The sequence below is a fragment of the Sus scrofa genome, chromosome 8 (genome assembly GCF_054392235.1).
Source record: "Sus scrofa isolate SSC_HxYL_T2T_F1_AM1 chromosome 8, Sscrofa_HxYL_maternal_Yorkshire_Landrace_v2.0, whole genome shotgun sequence".
Lineage (NCBI taxonomy): Eukaryota > Metazoa > Chordata > Mammalia > Artiodactyla > Suidae > Sus > Sus scrofa.
In genome coordinates, this window is record NC_139390.1 from 105,677,263 (window position 1) to 105,696,570 (window position 19,308).

The 19,308-nt window shown below is 35.1% G+C and overlaps 1 protein-coding gene across 2 annotated transcripts in view; it reads right to left on the bottom strand.

Annotated features, from left to right (window-relative positions):
- FAT4 (FAT atypical cadherin 4) overlaps positions 1 to 19,308 on the bottom strand; it is a 163,519-nt gene that overhangs the window by 61,592 nt on the left and 82,619 nt on the right. For both annotated transcript variants that reach the window (XM_021101611.2, XM_084972964.1), the window contains exons 3-6: positions 18,513 to 18,774; positions 16,473 to 16,823; positions 9,029 to 9,951; positions 8,253 to 8,427 (exon numbers count right to left, since the gene is read on the bottom strand). In XM_021101611.2, coding sequence (XP_020957270.2) covers positions 8,253 to 8,427; positions 9,029 to 9,951; positions 16,473 to 16,823; positions 18,513 to 18,774 — 1,711 coding nt within the window. The remainder of the gene's footprint in view (positions 1 to 8,252; positions 8,428 to 9,028; positions 9,952 to 16,472; positions 16,824 to 18,512; positions 18,775 to 19,308) is intronic.

Genomic DNA, 19,308 nt, shown 5'->3' on the forward strand with positions numbered 1-19,308 from the left:
ATCCTGATTTTTAAATATGGTAAAAGTGATTAAGAACTCAGTTTAAAGGCAGAAATCCTGGATATTATAGTTCTTGACTCTGCTACTCTCTGGGTCTGCAAACTCTGGCAAATGGACTGATTATTCCAGGTCTCAATTCTTTTATCTCAAAAATAAAGGAAATGGATTGGCTTATTTCCAAGAAGTCCTCGGTCTATAAAATTATCATTTTAAGTCAGATATTCCTAACATCGAATTTTTTTCATATAGAGTTCTCTTTTAAAATCCTTCTGTATTACCCACTATGTTATAACTGTAACATCCCCCTTTGTCACATCATCTTGCTTTACTGCCTCCCTGTATAAGAATTCAGTTTCTTGCAAGAGCAGTAGCAGATTTTAATGGTTCAGAGACTGAATTTACCAGTGAGGGCAGAAGGTTAAAAAAATTCTAAAAGTCCTGGAAAATTACATGGATAGATGCATATCTATTGGAATAGCTTATCTAAACACCAGAATCTTCATAACAAAACTCAAAACAAGCAAAACTTTCCATACTACATTTATGTGAAGGATCATAGGTCTTTATTATTAAGCTATGTGAAATACCACATGTGTGATATACTTTTTGTAGCTTAAAAGGTGTTGGGTATTTGGGAGATATGTAGAAGGCTCACTATTTTTTTTTTCCTTTTTTCTTTTTTTTTTTCCTTCATGCTCTGCAAAGCCCAGGATATAAAAGATTGCCAAATGATGAAACTTTTCAAAAGTGCAGTTTCTATTTATGCAGATTTTGTGTTGGTGAACCAAATTAAGAAAGGGTAGGCAGCAAAGCACAAAGTAGGGAGAAGACCTACCTAGACACATCTCTAAGATTACAGAATTGAATAAGAGCCAGAAGGTTTGGGGGGGAGTCATGAGAATATAGCTCAAGCAGTATTTTAAGCATTTGAAACTGAATTAAAGCCATAAAATGCTTCAGTGGGTCCTTACATATGACTGCAATTTATCACATCACGCTAAACACCATGGAGCCTTAAACCTTTGAGCTGCTTTTCAAAGCAGGGGTCAATTTGAATGACCACAATCAATGTAGCAAAAACTTCTGGAATTTCAGCTATGAGTTAAAAAAGATGGGCACTTTTTCTTTTGGTGGGTCCTTTGAAAAATCTGCAAATAACAAATGCATAACCATAAACTACATAGAAGTATGGTAAATAAATATGAAATAATAGTTGCATATTAAAATAACAGGATGATTAATTGATAATTATCATTTTTCCACTCACTAAATCATTCATTCATTCAATAAATATGTATTAGACACCTACTATGTTACAGATTCTGTTCTGGATGTTTTTGAAAATTCACTTTGAACAAGACTTAAGAAGATTACATTCTATTGGAAGGATGACAGCTATGAATGTGGTAAACAAACCATATATCATCATACATCTTATGCTATATATAAGCATATAATTTTAGATAGCAATTAGTGTTAAGAAGAAATCACAACAAGGCAAAGTGATAGAGACACTGGAGGGAGGGGAAGTGGGACCATTAGATTGATGGTCAGATATGCCCTCTCTGAGAAGTTCATATCTTACTTACATGAAATGACAAAATGACCAAGACATGAATGTGCAATCTCCTCGTCCTGGTTAAAAAATAGAAAAACAGGGAGTTCCCTTCGTGGCTCAGTGGTTAATGAACCCAGTTAGGATCCATGAAGATGTAGGTTCCATCCCTGGCCTCACTCAGTGGGTTAAGGATCTGGCATTGCCATGCACTGTGGTGTAGGTCACAGATGCAGCTCAGATCCCGTGTTGCTATGGCTCTGGCATAGGCCGGCAGCTACAGCTCCAATTTGACCCCTAGCCTGGGAACCACCATATGCCATAGGTGCGGTCCTAAAAAGACAAAAGACAAAAACAAACAAAAAACAAACAAACAAAAAAACCACCAAAACGCTCCTGCATTGGCCAATTTCAACTTGACCACTGTGAAGATACTGAACGCAGACTTGAGAGGTGACAATGGCCAGCACATGATAAAGGCAGCAGTGGATGGTGACAGAAAGGGCCAGATAGGTGGATGGAGGCCAGATCATTTAATGTCATGTGGTCAATGGTAAGAAACATAGTCTTTATTCTTGGAAATCACTGAGAGATTTTTCTTTTTTTTTTATGGCAGTTAGGAAAGTTAGGCAGTTAGGAAACTATCACTTTAGCCCTGGTTTAGGCTAACGGGTGGTGGTGGAAATGAAGAAAAGTGTATAAATTCAGGACATTTTGGGGGGCAGAGCCTACTTGTCAATGGACTTGTTTAATGTGGAGTACAGGGAAAAAAGAATGATGAATGGTAACAGTGTTTGCCTTTGGTGATTATGAAACTGGGGACAGAAAATAATTTATGGAGATTAGGGTGGATAACAGTCAAAAATTTTTATTTGGCATTACTGAGCTTAAGATGTCCAGCCAGTATGCTGACCAATATTAATAGCTAAAATAAGTCATTTCCTTATTTATTCCTGCCAATAAGTTTTCACGTAGGGATTAGAATTTTCGTTCTATAGATAAGAACACAAAAGTGATTTGTTTGAGGTCACATGGCTAGACGATGGCAGAAGTGGAATTTTAACTTCTTTTTAACTATAAGGGCATGCATTTACCTTTAGGATATAGTTCCTTTTTGTAATTTAATTCTCAGGATTAATTTTTGAAAGTATATTTCTCTTAGTTCCCTGATAATTCTCTGCTACTTACTATTTTTAAACCATATTGTTACTTATTGCACTTATGAGAAAATGGTAAGAGAAATTTTTGTAAGGAAGGGTATTTAGGAATAGAAATTCCAAACCATGTAAAAGACATTAACTGCTTTAGGGCCAGCTACCCTCTTAAAGGGAACTCTTGGGCTTCAAGACCCCTTCAAGGAGATTAAATGCTGGGTCTAGGACTAACACAAGAACTGCCAGACCCTTATGATCAACCCACCCATCTCACTGTAATGCCCCTGCCCCCACCTTGAGCAACCTAACCTACTCCCCCCTACTCCCTACTAGGAAAGGTATGTGGCCCACTCCTCACCCTGCCTCTATAGGGGTAATATACACACTTATAGGTACAGCATCAAGGGACTCTCCAGGGAATTTCCCCATAACCTGTCCCACATGCAAATGAGGTATCCTGCCCAAGACCACTCAGAAGATTGGATATGCCCCACACAGAGACCAATCAACACTCAGTCCTTACACACACACAGTGGGCTGGGATGAGAAGAATCAGGTTCCCATTCAGGTCCATAGCATGGGGCTATAACGGCAACCCAATTGTAAAGTGGGGCCAGTCCCTACTCCCAGGGCAGCTGGCTCTCCCTCTGAAAGTGTACTTTCACTTTAATAAACTTGCTATAACATTTTTTCTTTAAGAGCTCATTCAGGCATTTAACACGCACACCTTTTCAATTCTTTGTTGTGGTGTAGGTGGAAACCTAGCGAGCTACACAGCCCTATCAGAACCACATAGTACTGGGTTCTTTGCCGTTACCCACATGATTAGGTGAAGCCTCAACCTCCCAGGAGTTTCCAGAAGAAATAACAATGAGTAAGACAGAATGAAGGCAGAATATCCATACTTTTCATTATATTAGTCAAATCAAATATCATCTTTAATTGAGTTGTAGTCTCAACTCATTAAATTAATCTTTAGTGAGTAAATCCTATGGAAAAAAATAAGATAGAACTCTTATACGCTGTTCTGGTTTTGTTATTTAACACTAATATGCAGTCCCACACACATACCATAGCATGGTTATAGCTCATTTTAAGTAGTAGACAGGAGGAGTTAGAGAGTTTCCAGATGTGCTTCTCTATAGTCATGCTGTCAGTAAATAAAAATATGATGATAGTGGAATGCTAATATTTTCTCCAAAAAAATAGTCAAAGATTTAGAGGTTTGCTGATAAAAAAAAGCTGCTGCTTCAATTGCTGCCATATTGCCAAAAGTTGACCCATCTTTGGGCTGCCATCAGGTAAGCATTTTAAGAGAGCAAAGGAAAAGTGATTTGTGAGCTAAGGAGTAAAACTGTCAATTTTTTTCTCATTTAGAACACTTTGATATTTTCCTGGTTCTTAGAACACTGCAAATTTAGAATAACATGGCATCTGGGACCTAAAAGCTGCCATCTTTTTCTGAATTTTCTCATATCATCTACCAATTTGACTTTTAAATCATAGCAGTGAATATGTATTTAAAATCCTGTGTCAGAGACTTCATTCCTTGGAATAAAGGATTAAGCTGCAGATTCTGAAGCCTGATATCTAAAACTCTCACATTCTTCCATAAAAGTGGATATTGATGATACCAGAAGTATACAAAGGAATTCAATAGAAAATTAGGGTCACACATGAGCTTTAATAATTTCAAGAGTATCTGGTCCTATCACAATTTCTGATAGCTTTATATGTAATCTGTATTAAATGACCTTCAGACACCCAATTGAATAATTCTACCCCAGTGGCCTCATAAACACCAGTCCATTTCAGGGCAACCCCCCCAAAAGCATACATAAAAAAATCTGTGCTTTAGGCAAATTTCAAGTAATTCTCTAAATTTCAAGACTGCCAAAAGACTGTGACCAAGGCACCAGTGTCCCTGAATCACATTTACACTTCTCACTATGCTCCATATTTAAGGCCCTAAATGATAAACTTCCCAATACTTTCAGTTTACTGAATTTTTTACTGAATTTTCACTCTCTATAACTCGTAACTCTTCCATCTCAATACAGTGTAGCATATACATATTTGGCCTTCACATTTTTCATTTTATAGCAATAGTCATTCATAGAAATTAGAGTTGCACTTCCATTATTTGTCCTTGTATTAAGAATTCTGGATCCCCGCTTTTCCCTAGGATCAAGAACACACACAGTTCAGCTCCTTGGAACTAGGACTTGATTCGTGCACAGGATTCACATTTAGATCAATGTTCTATTTAATTTCCTCCTTGGGAAAGTTTCCCCTAATATACTAGTTCACCCATATGTATTAGCAAAGAATAATTTTAACTCTATCGCTTCAAGTCTTCTTTCCCTCTCTTCCTCCCTCCCTCCCTCCTATCCTTCTTCTCTCTTTCCTTTCATTCTTTTTTTCCTAATGAAATGTCCTTCTTGTGTTGTAATATTGATAGAGAAACAGCATTGCAAATGGTGGTTAAATTTGCTGACTAGCACACAAAATCCTCCTTAACTATAGGTGGCCAAACTATAATTTTTTTTAAATGGTTAAGTACTTGCTATGCAATATATTCTTTGGAAATTTGAAAAAAAAATCTGATACAATAACAATTCTTAATGTAGTAATGTATAAAATGAAAAAAATAGCTGCAATTTTCAAAACCTTTTTTTAAAAAACCAATTCCTACATTTTCTAAAAAGAATTATTATGTAGTAAGGATCAGTCAAATATTTCTAAGAGTTTTTAAATGTGTAAAGTGCATGGATCACAGTTCTTATTAAAGTCATTACATACACTATGTCTTAGGCATATTTAGTAATTTAACATATGTTGTATCATTTAAACCTTGTAATAAACTACTTTGGAATTACCATTTTCCCCATTTTCCTGAGAAAGGTACTGAGATTGAGAGATGATCCATTTGACTGAATCAGAAAGAAAATTATGACAGACCCAGAATTCAAATCAAGATCAATTCAAATTCAAAAAATTTACCACAATCTTATACAGACTATTATTGACTTTAGTTTGGAAATAAATATATTTTTCAAATTTTACTTTATCTCTACACTAAAACCTTTAGTATACATTGAACTCAGTAGTCAGATCTGCTAGGGTCTGAATCCTACTCTGCTACTTGGTTTGTAATCCTAGGCAAATTATTTAACTACTCTGAGTTTGGGTTTACTGTAAGTAAAGTAGAAATAAATATACCTGTCTTTGAGATAATAAAGAAAAGGAATATGCAGAAGGGGGTTAATATCTGTAAAATCCAGCAAACTGCATGACTCAAATTACCACATATCAAAAAACAACCATTCCCTTCTCCTTCACAGTATCTACCCCCTCCTCCCCGCCGTGCAACAAGTTTTATAGGGACTGATGCCTTAGCGACCTAGTACTAGTTTCTCCTCTCCTCCTTCACCTCCACAAAGGCTCTGTTTTTGTGCATTCCTAGCACTGACTGCACATTTAAGGTAACTGAAGAGGAAAGTATTTTCATAATGAAACTTTTGTTCTGAATATCTGACTTTCTACCAGTTTCTACTCTATTTCATTCTCTCTTCTATCCAGGTGACTCTAGAAATACTGGGTTTTTTTTGAGCAATGTGGTAATGACTGCATTTTTCACATGAAAATGCTTACCCAGGAGTTCCCGTCGTGGCACAGTGGTTAACGAATCCGACAAGGAACCATGAGGTTGCGGGTTCGGTCCCTGCCCTTGCTCAGTGGGTTAACGATCCAGCGTTGCTGTGAGCTGTGGTGTAGGTTGCAGACGTGGCTCGGATCCCGTGTTGCTGTGGCTCTGGTGTAGGCCAGTGACTACAGCTCTGATTCAACCCCTAGCCTGGAAATCTCCATATGCCGTGGGAGCGGCCCAAGAAATAGCAAAAAGACAAAAAGACAAAAAAAAAAAAAAAAAAAAAAAAAAAGAAGAAAATGCTTACCCAGTGACCAAGAAGCACAATACTGCCTACACACATAATGAAACATGTTTAGATCAATTTCAGTTTTATCTGGTTACCACACTATGTTCTCTTCATCATTCCTTGGGACTTTACAGTTTGCATGAAACGTAACATGTCATTCATACACATTAAAAACACAGAAAATAGTATTTCCTTTCATAAAGCAATAGTCTCTGATGATTATACTCCAAATGTAAGTGAGAAATAATATCTAAACACAGCCACCTCGATTAATAAGCAGTAACACAACCATCTGAATACTTAACATAAATGTATAATTACTCTTGATCTTAAAATCTTTTATATGAGATGTGGTAACATGAAATTGTATACTTGGAAACTGGTCATGTATAACAAGAATATCAATACATTATATTCATCAAAAACATTTCAACCATAGTAAAACAGCTCATTTGAAAATACAGAATTATTGTTCTATAGCAGTACTCACACATCTACATGAATATACATATACAAAACATTTCAGCCCTTTGAGGTTCCAGCAAGTCTGCCTTGGCCTAAAATAATTTCAATTTTTTTTAAAAAAAAATATGGCAACGTCACTAAATTCCTTAATACTTAAAATACTAAGTGATGACAATTTTTATAGGTGTTGCATAAGGACAATGTTTCATAATTTTCTGATACTTTAAGAAATCAATGATTCATTCATTCATTTATTCAACAAATATTTAAGCAATACCAGCTTTCTTCAAGGCATAAAGATTCTTTTTTTTGTGTGGCCACACCTACAGCATTTGGAATTTCACTGGCCAGGGACGGAATATGTGCCACAGCAGCAACCCAAAGCACTGCAGTGTCAGCACCAGATCCTTAACCTGCTGTGCCACAAGGGAACCCCAAAGATTCTTTAACACATTTGTAGTTATTTCAACTTTGAATTTGAAGTATTTGATACTTATGAATAGAGTCAATATATGCAAAACAAAGTAGTGGCAAAAGGTAATACCACTTTTTTGAATAGATTGCACTTTACGCTACTTGCAATACAATTTCATGTAATTACTATTTCCAAACACAAAAAGCTAATGTATATTGCTTTTCTTTCTTTCTATAGTAATCCATTACACTGCTACCTCAGTGAGAACCCCAGGCTCTCATTCATACTCCTTTTGGAGCTGTAGAGGTTCATCAAATGCTTGTTAAAGCTACTTACAGTTTTGCAGAACCTAAGGACTAAAGAAGTAGAACTCTGGACCCACTTTCCTGCCTTCATGACCAGTTAGAACCATCTGGATGTTTTCAAAGCAAAAGTACCTGAAATGGCTGAGGCTCAAGTAGTAGCCATGTCCTAGGGCAGACTCTCAGGCAAGACATGTTGTCTTCCAGGAATAAAGCTTTGTTTGTAAGGTGCTTAAGCCCTTCCTTACTACTTACATACAAATTTCATACAGCAATATATGTTCCATAAATGATATAGATCCAACTGGAGTTCCAAGAATTAGATTTCAACAAATATTTACTATAATGGTAGACAAAAATACTTTCATTTGCACATATTATGAAGAAGTGTTTCTCAGCTGACGGAGGTTATTACAGACTTACCTGAATCTGTAGCTGTGATTGACAAGACAAAATGCTCCTTGGTTTCACGATCCAAACTCTGTGTTACTCGAAGTTCCCCACTAGCTGAGAGAGTAAACGCACTGTCTTCATTAGCACCAGATAGCACATATGAGAGTTTGCTGTTAGAACCTTGATCATCATCTCTTGCCACCACCTATAGGAGAGAATAATGCATGCCACAGATGTGAATAAAACTAATAAAACGTACACCATGAGATAAAATGTATCATTAAAAATAATGAGGTGCCAATATTAGAAGGTTTCAAAGACATGTTTGTAAGTTTCAAGCGGAAAATCAAAATGATACAGAGTACTATGTAAAACTAGGCATAAAATCAATACATTGTGTTTTTGGAAGGCTTGACAGAAATTGTAAGAGCAGTTTCATCCAAGTAGTTTGATTTGTAAAGAGGGAAGGGAGAACAGTTTTGAAATTTTTACATCATTTTATTTTCTTACTATTTGCAGATATTACTAATATAGTGAAAGAAAATTCAAAAATACACAAATACATCAATGCATTCATCATGAGTAAACATAAAAGAATGTAACTGAAATGCAATATTTAATCTACAAGGAAATCAATAGCTCTCTAGGTGTAATTTTCATAAACCTGTCCTTTTCAAGATCTGCTATATCTGCAAGTAAACATTTATTGATGAGAATGAGGAAGAGGGTAGGGGAAGCACAAATATTATAATTAAATTAGAGGTCCCATAATGAACACAGTATTTGTTTTATTTAAATATACTGACCTGAAGAATTGTTCTGGGTAGTGTCCCTAAATTTTCAGGGACATGTACGGAGTATGGAGATAGCTCAAATATGGGAACAAAATCATTAATGTCTAGTAGAACAATGCTGACCGTGGAGGTATCAGTCCTGGGGGTGCTGCCCCGATCTGTTGCCTGAACAGTTAGAAGGTAAGTAGGGGTCTTCTCTCTGTCCAAACGCTTAGCCACTGTGATGGTACCTGTGACAGAGTCAATCCGAAATTCCTGATTGGCATTGCCATCAACAATGCCATAGCGAACCTGTCCATTTGTACCTTCATCTCCATCTGCTGCGGATACTTGTACTATATCTGTTCCAGTAAGTGTGTTTTCATTAATCTCCACTTTATACACGGCCTGTGCAAAAACAGGGTTGTTATCATTGATGTCAAGTACCATAACTATAACCTCTGTGGATGAAGAGAGAGATGGTTGACCTTTGTCTGTAGCCACCACTGTTAGAGTATAATTAGAAACCTCTTCTCTGTCCAGTTCTCCAGTGAGTCTCACTTCCCCATCAATGGTCCCAATACTGAATTTGTTTCCTGAAGGGTTCAGTAGAGTGTACTCAATATAGCTGTTTGGGCCGCTGTCTGGGTCGGTTGCTTGTGCTTTGAAAACAATGGTATCAATAGGTGTGTTTTCTGGAATGTATGTCAATTTAGGGGAAAGGAATGTTGGTGGGTTATCATTCACATCCAACAAAATAATGGAGACTTGAGCCGTGCTGGTGAATCTGGAGGCTGGAAGCTGTGGCAGGTCATGCACCTGAACAACCAGATTGTAGAAGGACTGACTTTCCCGGTCCAAAGCTTTTAGGACTTTCAGCACACCCTTCTTGTCCACAGTAAACTGCCCAAGGCTGTCACCAGAAGCGATGCTATAAGCCAGTTGGGAGTTGATGCCTGAAATGGAAGGGAAGACATTAAATGTTCTTAAATATGTGCTGACTGCAAAATAAACTGCACCAAAAATTTAATGATATGAAAGTGCATATCTGATATACAATGCCTCCAAACACACCTTATGGGTGACTTAGCCACAGTTAATCTTCTTTGTAAGTAATGTATAACCCATAATTCTTTTCTTGTTAACTTTTGACCTGAAAAGATGTTTACAATCTGGTGAACAAATGATCTATATACTGCTTGCTATTTACTAGGGTGTTGAAATGCTAAATTACCAAAGTAAAGAGGAAAAAAATATTCCTGAGAGCGGATATTTTTCTATACATTCCCTTATTTCTGTCACATAATTCCTGAGAGTTCAGCATTAACAGTGCCACACTCTATACTACTAGCCAAACAGTTATAACTTTCGTAATTTATTGAGGCCGACACCAATTTTCGGAGAAGGGTAATAAAATTTTCTGATGGATGGCATTAGTCATGGATGCTTTAGGTCTACTTTTACATTTCTTGTCAGAACCAATAAATACTTTTTAATTCTTATTAAGCATCTGGCTAATGGCCTTTGAGAAAATAATTCTCTTTCAAATTTTATTATGTATATTTACTGTGTTTTAAAAGTATTTTTTGAAGGAAATGTTGGTAGTAAAAGTATATGTAAAAGGCTGCAAGGATAAAGGTTCACATTGTTATTGGGCTTTTTTTTAGATACAATTATTTTCTATTTTCCCCAGGATCATGTGTCATATTTTGATTTTTAAAAATCATATGTAAATCCTCATTTCAGAAAATAATCACAGTTTCTTCTAACAGAGATGATGTAAAGAATGGATCAGCCTATTATTTTAGTAAATGATTTAAAGGTAAATAATAGAAAAGAATGCAAACAGAGGGAAAAATCATATTTCCTGCCCCAGAATAGCCTTTTCTTTACTGGTCCATGATGTCCTATGTACTTTTATATTATATCGTAAAGATGTTGGGCAATCTAGGATATGATAAGATTTTCTAGGAAACATATTATGTATCTAGATAATCCATCTTTAGTAAAGATGTTATACTCTGAGATTTCATGCTAGGGAGATCTATTGAGTTATAAAGGCTACTTGCAAACAGCTCCCATATTTCTGAAGTTAATTTTAACTATTCTGATGTCAGAAATATTGTCCACTCTTTGTCAAAAGTCTTCCCTAACAATTTGGTCATGCTTTTCCTCTTTTTTTTTTTTTTGGAAAAAAACTTGGAAAACTACTTTCTCAGAATTCTGTGAATACCTAAGTTAGCTTTTGTCTTTTTTGAACTCACTAAGTTCCTTATAAAGGCAAGTTTTAACTGAGTAATAAGATTTTCTTTTCTACCAGGTCGAAACTGCTTTTTCTTCTTTTTTTAATGCTAAAATTGTTATATTCCTGTGATTTGATAGTCTCTTATCTAATGTCCTTTGTCTATATGTTGACACAGAGAAAAATATTTATGAAGATAACTTTCAGACACTGGCTTATACATAAACATGTCTAGAATAAACAAGGATTGAGCAGATCTTTGAAAAGGTAGGGTTTTCTCCTCATTAAGAGTTGTGGCTTTTAATCTCTGTAGTTTATATAAGATTGTCCATAAGAGAACAAAGCAGAGGTTATAAAGTTCAAAATACTTAGGACTCAGAGGATCAGGGAAAATATGAATAAATAAAGCTAATGGAGGCCACAAGTCAATTCACCAGCAAGAGATAAAGAGAATTTTAAGATCTAGATAGAACATGGTCAACACCCTACTTTAACTCTTTGACTTAAAATTCCACAGGCTTGGGGGAAGAAGAATTCCATCAACTGATTCCAAAAAAAAAAAAAAAAAAAGTTCCATCAACTGCAGTATATGTATATATTATTAGAAAGCAATTTTATTTTAAAGAAATATATATTTGGCTGTGCCCATGGCACTTGGAAGTTCCAATGGCAACACTGGATCCTTAACCTGCTGTGTCCCAAGAGAACACCTAATGTATTTTTAAATGGAATTACTCTCTAAGGAAATTTTTTGCAATTTCCTATGGGCTAACTCCATCAGTAAATATTTAATTCCTACTCTTTGGAGCCACAAATTTAGACACAGCTATTGTTAAGAAAATGTTATGAAGATATCTGGATGAAAATAACACCAACAAGCAAAGACATAAAATTTAGTTCTTTGTAAGTATATAAAATCTTTCATGGCCAAGATCAAAAGAAATAAGAAATACTGACAAAATTTTACATGGCTACAAAGTTATGGCCTAGCATATCCACATAAATCAACTGGAATGCAGGCAATTAAATCAAGGCTCTGAACACCCTTGGTCCACTGTATATGCTACTTCCTAGAGTAAGTGATGAACTTGCAGAGGCAAAAGGAGAACATGATACCGAAATTTTGTAGCCCTGTTGTAAACAGCAGAATAGCCTCTTTTTAAGGGATAAAGTTTGGTGGGGTAGGTAGGTAAAAGAAATAATAAATATTAACTTTAACTAGAATTATGAAGAAAGTTTTGATTTTATATTCTAAATCATGACAAATATAAAATATTAAGTAGTATCCTTAAAATTGAACTGTTGAGAACAATCATTATCTTTGAGAAAATAAACACAGAAATATAACTGCGTTTGCACAAATATTGCCACACCATCTAAGAAACAGCTCTTATCTCAGGAAATGAAACCTTACTGCTGCAATTACAGGCCTTGAAAGCCATCTATACTGACTTTACAGTAAAGAAAAGGACTTTTCATTCTTGTCAAGTATAAGTGATTTGGAGCATGTGCTCTACATATGGAAAATACATGTAGACACATTGAAACTCAAAATTCTCCCAGAACCTTTGTACTATCCTGAAAAATAGAGAACTCAGGCTATTTTTTCTCTCTTATTAGCTCCCAATATCCCAATCATGATTCAGTAAATATATTAACATTCTATAATTTATTCATAACTATAGGGACTTGAATTTAATGGGCTTTTGGGGCCCACCAGATCTTTAAACTTAAAGCGGTCCAAATTTCTAACCATTTGTGTTCAATGTTCTGAAAGTGGTTTAGTTACAGAATTCTTTCTGGCAGTGTGTGTGTAGTTGTGTTGGACTTTTTGGGTTTTTTTGTGTGGTTTTTTTTAGTTGTTTTTTATTTCAATCTTGAGAATAATTTAGTTCCAAGAAATATAGCACATAACCATAGGTATGTAGCTCTATTACAAAATGTATACATTTATTCATAATCAATAAATGTTGTCTAATTATTTCTATGATGAACTAGTTAGTATTTGTCAACTTATCACACAGCTGGAACTCTTTCAAGTATCATTCATTTTTATGAAGCAGTTCCAACAAACTCATTAGGTAACTGGAACATGAAACCCATTCACAGGTCAAGTGATCTGCATTGTGTACCAAGCATATATCAATAAATTTATTCAGCAATAATTACAATTAATTTATTCTCAAAGAACTCTACAACTTCCCAATATTTTAAGACTATACAAATTTATTTCTAGAATATAATAACAAAATAATTATCAGGGCTGGAATATTTCCATGCAACTTCAATTTATAACTGTTTGCCTCAAATGTAATACTTTCCTAACTGCATACATGAAAGCCTTGAGATCTATACATATGCTACTTATTTTCTTAATGCAGCAAAATATTTGCTTTATTCTTATTAAATGATTTTGTAATCTATAATTTTAGGTTAAACCTAGAGAATCTTAATATAACTAGCAGAAAATGTTAACTTTATTTTCATATAAAATGCCGTCATTTAAGATGACAATGTTATCTTATCTGAAAACTCTTTATCAGAGATTGAAATGAATTTGTTAATTTAAAAAATGTCTAGAGAATTGCTGTTGTGGCTCAGTGGGCTATGAATGCAACTAGAATGCGAGTTTGATCCTTGGTCTCGCTCAGTAGGTTAAGGATTTGTCATTGCTGTGAGCTGTGGGGTAGGTTGCTTGGATCTGGCATAGGCTAGTAGCTAGCTGTAGCTCCAGTTAGACCCCTCGCCTGGGAACTTTTATATGCCACGAGTGTGGCCCTAAAAAGCAAAAAAAAAAAGTCTAAATAAGAGTTCCCACTGTGGTACAGCAGGTTAAGGATACGGTGTTGTCTCTGTAGATGCGCTGCTTGCTGCTGAGGCATAGGTTCGGCCCAGTGCAGTGGGCTAAGGATCCTGCATTGCCCCAGCTATGACATAGGTCAGAGCTACAGGTTGGATTTGATGCTTGGCTTTGGATTTTCCATATGCTGTGGGTGCAGCAAAAAAAAAAAAGTTCTAAATAATAACTTTATGAAATACATTGAGAACTATTTCATGCAACTGAATTGGCAATTTTAAACAAAGAAGGTTACTCTTGTACAGTCTTATCATTATCCTTGAAGTTTAGAGAGAATGGAAACTATGTCCTATATTTTAGGTCAAGGTACAGGAAATTACACTGATAAAAGTATTCAAAACTAAAACAATGGAAAAATGTAGCTTGAATTTTTTACCCAACACAATTAAAGGAAAAAAAATCCATAAAAACTAACAAAGTCAATGGTTAATACATTTCTGTGCTTATGTGTTTATAGAATATTCTGGCGTGTTTCACAAAGAAAGGTTCTTATTTGTTATTTTCCCAGTTCCCTACCTTTTAAGGTGTGAGAATACGTGAAATTTATTCTAGAGCTTCATGCAATCCTATGCTACAATGGGCTCTCTAATGCTTAATAAGTAAGTCACAAAGAAACCTGGCAGTCAATTCTTCACTTCTTCACTTCAACTTCAGACAAGTTGGGGCTGGACAAACTAAAAAATATTCGTTTCTAAGGATCAAGTAAATTAAGTTTATAATAAGAGAGAAATCAACATCCAAAATAAAGATTAACCTCAAGTTTGTATAGATGTCTAACTGGAGCCAATCACAGAGCTGGGCTGATGTACATGAAATAGACGATACAATGTTCTTAGGCCAGGATTGGGTACACACAAGGTACAGGTGGCCCATCATATTTGCTGGTTCCATATCCATGGATTTAATCAACCAATATGGATCAAAAATATTTGGGAAAAAGATTCCAGAAAGTTCCAAAGGCAAAACTTGAATTTTCTGTGCACTAGCAACTAATTACATAGCATTTTTATTTTGTTAGGTATTACAAGTAATCTAGAGATTATTTAAAGGACATGGGAATATTTGTGTGAGTTATCTATAAATAATACATCATTTTATATAAGGAGCTTGAGCATTTTGGATATTGGTATCAATACGTGTCCTGGAATCAATCCCCTGCAGATGGTGAGGAACGACTATACTTAATTATTGTTCTTAATATGATTAACAATTTGTAGTACTAGTATTACAAGCACTTCTATTTTAGGTATATTTATGTTTGTGATATTAACTGTGCTTAAATAAAAGGGGAAATACTTCAAAATGCACTTAATGAATTCGAAAGGAAACATTTCCAACTTTGTGAACTGAAAGGTATATAAAACACTGTGCTTTTTGCCTCTGTCTTTCTAAGTGGCAATTATAGATACTCCTGAAAGGAAACTAAGTATAGAGAAGAATGTTGAGATATAATGGTATTCTGAGATTACATAAATCATTTAAGTCAGCAAGAACCAGGAAATTCTAAATTAAGGTTGATGTGTCCATGTCACAAGGCATATCCTTGAGCTAGAGACCTATTTCCTCCTCAAATACTGCCCCTTGTTTTCTCAACTGAATGAATGTTTAGCTCCATCCAATGGAAGGGAAAACAAAGTATTAACTTTCCAAACAGTTTAAAGACTCTGTACTGCTAATATAGCCTTATCTATAAGGCTATATTATTCGATACGTGTATTTACAAAATAGATCTTAGAAGAACGACTAAGAGAGTCATATTTAAAAATAAAGCTTGTCAAGTGCATTTGCAATAAATAAAAGTCGAACACTGTAAAGTCTAGATTTAATGTAGAATCTCAACTGGAATATACAGCAGATTATATAGCAATAAATTAAAGAGATCTGAGACTGTCTTTTGAGTCAAAGACTGAAAGCTTGCTAAAATAATAGGAGACGTTTTTCATCAGAAATGTAGAACTCTTCATGCATTCTTAAGTATTTTTTGAGACTGGTTTTCTTTTTGCATTCAAATTTTATCCTTTTTATGTCAAGAGAGTATATGTAAGCAAATATTTTATTTATCTGACAAAAACCTTCCAAAAAGCTGTTTTATGATTTTTGCATTACTAAACTGCCATACTGTTACACATTTAGTGAGAAAAAAGAAAGATCAAGTTTATAAGATGATAACAATGCATTCAGTATAACTGATATAAATAAGAGCTTAGCTAATAAAGTGCTTAAATTTTAAATCCTCTATAATTAAATTATAAATCTATTCCTCAACTTTGGGCCTATATAACAATGAAATTTTGTGACAGCTGCACACAGTAAATAAGTATGATATAAATCTGATGACATTTTTAATAAGGTTTAAGTATATAAAATGAAGTACATACCATCATCTGCATCTGTAACATTAAACACAAGAACAGTAGATCCTAGAGGTAGATTCTCCATTAAAGATGTGCTATATGAATTCAAGCTGAAAATAGGAGGGTTATCATTTACATCTAGTATATTGAAATAAACCCTGACAGTAGTAAATTGTCCCCCACCATCTTCGGCTCGAACAGTGAGGATATAATATTGCTGTGCTTCATAATCTAGTATTCGAGTCAAATTAAAGACCCCAGTAACTGGATTCAGGAAAAATATGCCATCTTCATCATCTTCATTCACAATATATGTAATTTCTCCATTCACACCGGAGTCATCATCTGTAGCTAAAATAGCTGCCACCAAAGAACCTATTAAAAAGAATAAATTAATAGTCCAAAATTAATGGCACAGGGTATTGCTGAGAGAATATATATGACACAAATAATTTACTTGTACAGCAAAATATTTTGACTAGAGAATCACTATGAAAATATAAGACAATTTTCTATAGATTTATTTTTTATGTATTATAAAGGTTTTTGAAACATTTTTATTGGAGTAGAGTTGATTTACAGTGTTGTGTTAGTTTCAGGTGTGTAGAAAAGTGATTTAGTTATACCTATATGTGTATCCATTCTTTTTCAGACTCTTTTCCCCTATAGGTTATAATAGAATACTGAGTAGATTTCCCTGTGCTATAAGTAGGTCCTTGTTGGTTATCTATTTTATATATAGTAGTATGTATATGTTAATCTTATACAGATTTTTAACCCCCACCACGTTTCCCCTTTGGTAAACATAAGTTTGTTTTTGAATTCTAAGTCTATTTCTATTTTTTGTACGTAAGTTCATTTGTATCATTGTTTATTAGATCCCACATGTAAGTGATATCATATATTTGACTTTCTCTAGATTTCTACATTAATACTGATGCCAACATTCCCAAATAGTAACAATATGTGGAGTGTATTTGATATATAGTAGATCTTATGTTTCAATGTAAATGTTCTCGGGAATGAATATTACTTCTGACATTATTTTTCTACCCATTCATAAACATACTGATGAATTCAGTGAACATATATTGGGGCCCATCACAAATGTCAGGAACTGGGGATTCCAAGCAAAAATACAGACTCATGCTGAGGGGATACCACTTGACAGCTCACATGACCATTGCTGGAATTAAGGTGAGAAATAAATGTGATGGGAATTTCATGAAAGATATGCACAACTCATCTTGCCGAACAGGCTGCACAGAGAAGTAGGCGTCTATAAATGGTTTATTCCTTTGTCAAGTGAGTTTCTAAAACACATATCTTATTATAAAAACTCATTCCAAATTGTAATTCAGAATAAAATTTCGGTTTTAGGTAATAATTTCCAATAGTGCATGTGAAACACACCCACGCCAGAAACATGGATATTGAGTACTTCAACTCAAAAGACACAATAATATATTCAAGGAATCAAGGTAATAATTCAGGATTCCTATTCTATCAAAATTTATTGAGCACCTGATAATCCTCAAGCCCCATGTTAGCAAATTGATATATGCTTTCTAAATTAACTTTTACCCTAATTCTAACAAGAACTATTGTTTGCATATACAGAAGAGGAACTAAAGCTAAGAGAAATGAATTCATTGCCCTGATTCACACAGCTAGTAAGTGTTAGAACCAGTATTCACAGGTTTTCATGTGTTTTTCTTCACTTTTTCTATATACAGCAGACATTAGACATTTTTTAAGTGGAAAACAGTATCAAAACTGTGGTTACCAGAAAAATTAACAATGCAGGTCACAAATACTTTCAAAAAAAGAAATACCCATAATTAGTAATTAGATGAATAGGCAACCCCATTTACTCTCGAAAGTCTAGAAATGTGCTTGGGAATTGCAGCAAAGATGGTTAATTAAAATATATTTAACAATCCAGTAATTATACCTAGTAGCATATGGTAAAAACCAGTCACTATTTAAGAGCAGCCAAAACATAGTCTGTAATTATAGTCAAGGTTAACCCTTGCAAAATATACTTAAGGGCATGCCACCTACCTGGAGTGGTGTCTTCTGGGATGTCAAAGGAATACACAGGCCTGGAGAACTTGGGCATGTGGTCATTCACATCACTGACAGTGATATTTATTCTCATATCTGAGGACTGAAGACCATCATCTGCACGAACCAGCAAGGAATATTTGGAACGGCGTTCTCTATCCAACCTCTTGGTAGCTATCAGATCTCCAGATTCAGGGTCAATGCGAAAACTGTCATCAGCTCCACTAATGATCGTGTATGTGACAAGAGCATTCACACCCTAGGAAAAAAGATCAGCATGTGAACTGCTAGAGGTAGAACAGTGAGAATACCACTCCTTTTGCGGAATATGTATTTGACAAAGTGAGGCTGGGGCTTAATTTCATGATACTGTGAGGCAAAAGGTCACAGTCCAGTGTAGTATTTTACATAGTCTTTCACCATTGGCTCCATTAAAGAGCACAACACATCTGGACCTTCAGTAATTAACTACACACACACACACACACACACACACACATATGAATTCTTAAAATATACACATGGAAAGGAGTAAAACTCTCACTGTGGAAAATACCCATGATCTGAATACTATTAACCACATAACCAGAGGTTTACTAAAGGCTTGCTCTGTGCCAGGCACAGTGACAGCACTGTTTATGCATTATCTTGCCTCAGTCCACAGCTGTGTGAGATACTCTTTCTCAGATGAAGACACAGGGTTCTGAGATGCCAGTTAACATATGCAGAGTCACACCATAAGTGTGAGTATGGATTTCAAACCCCAGTCTGCCAGACTCTGAGCTCATGTTCC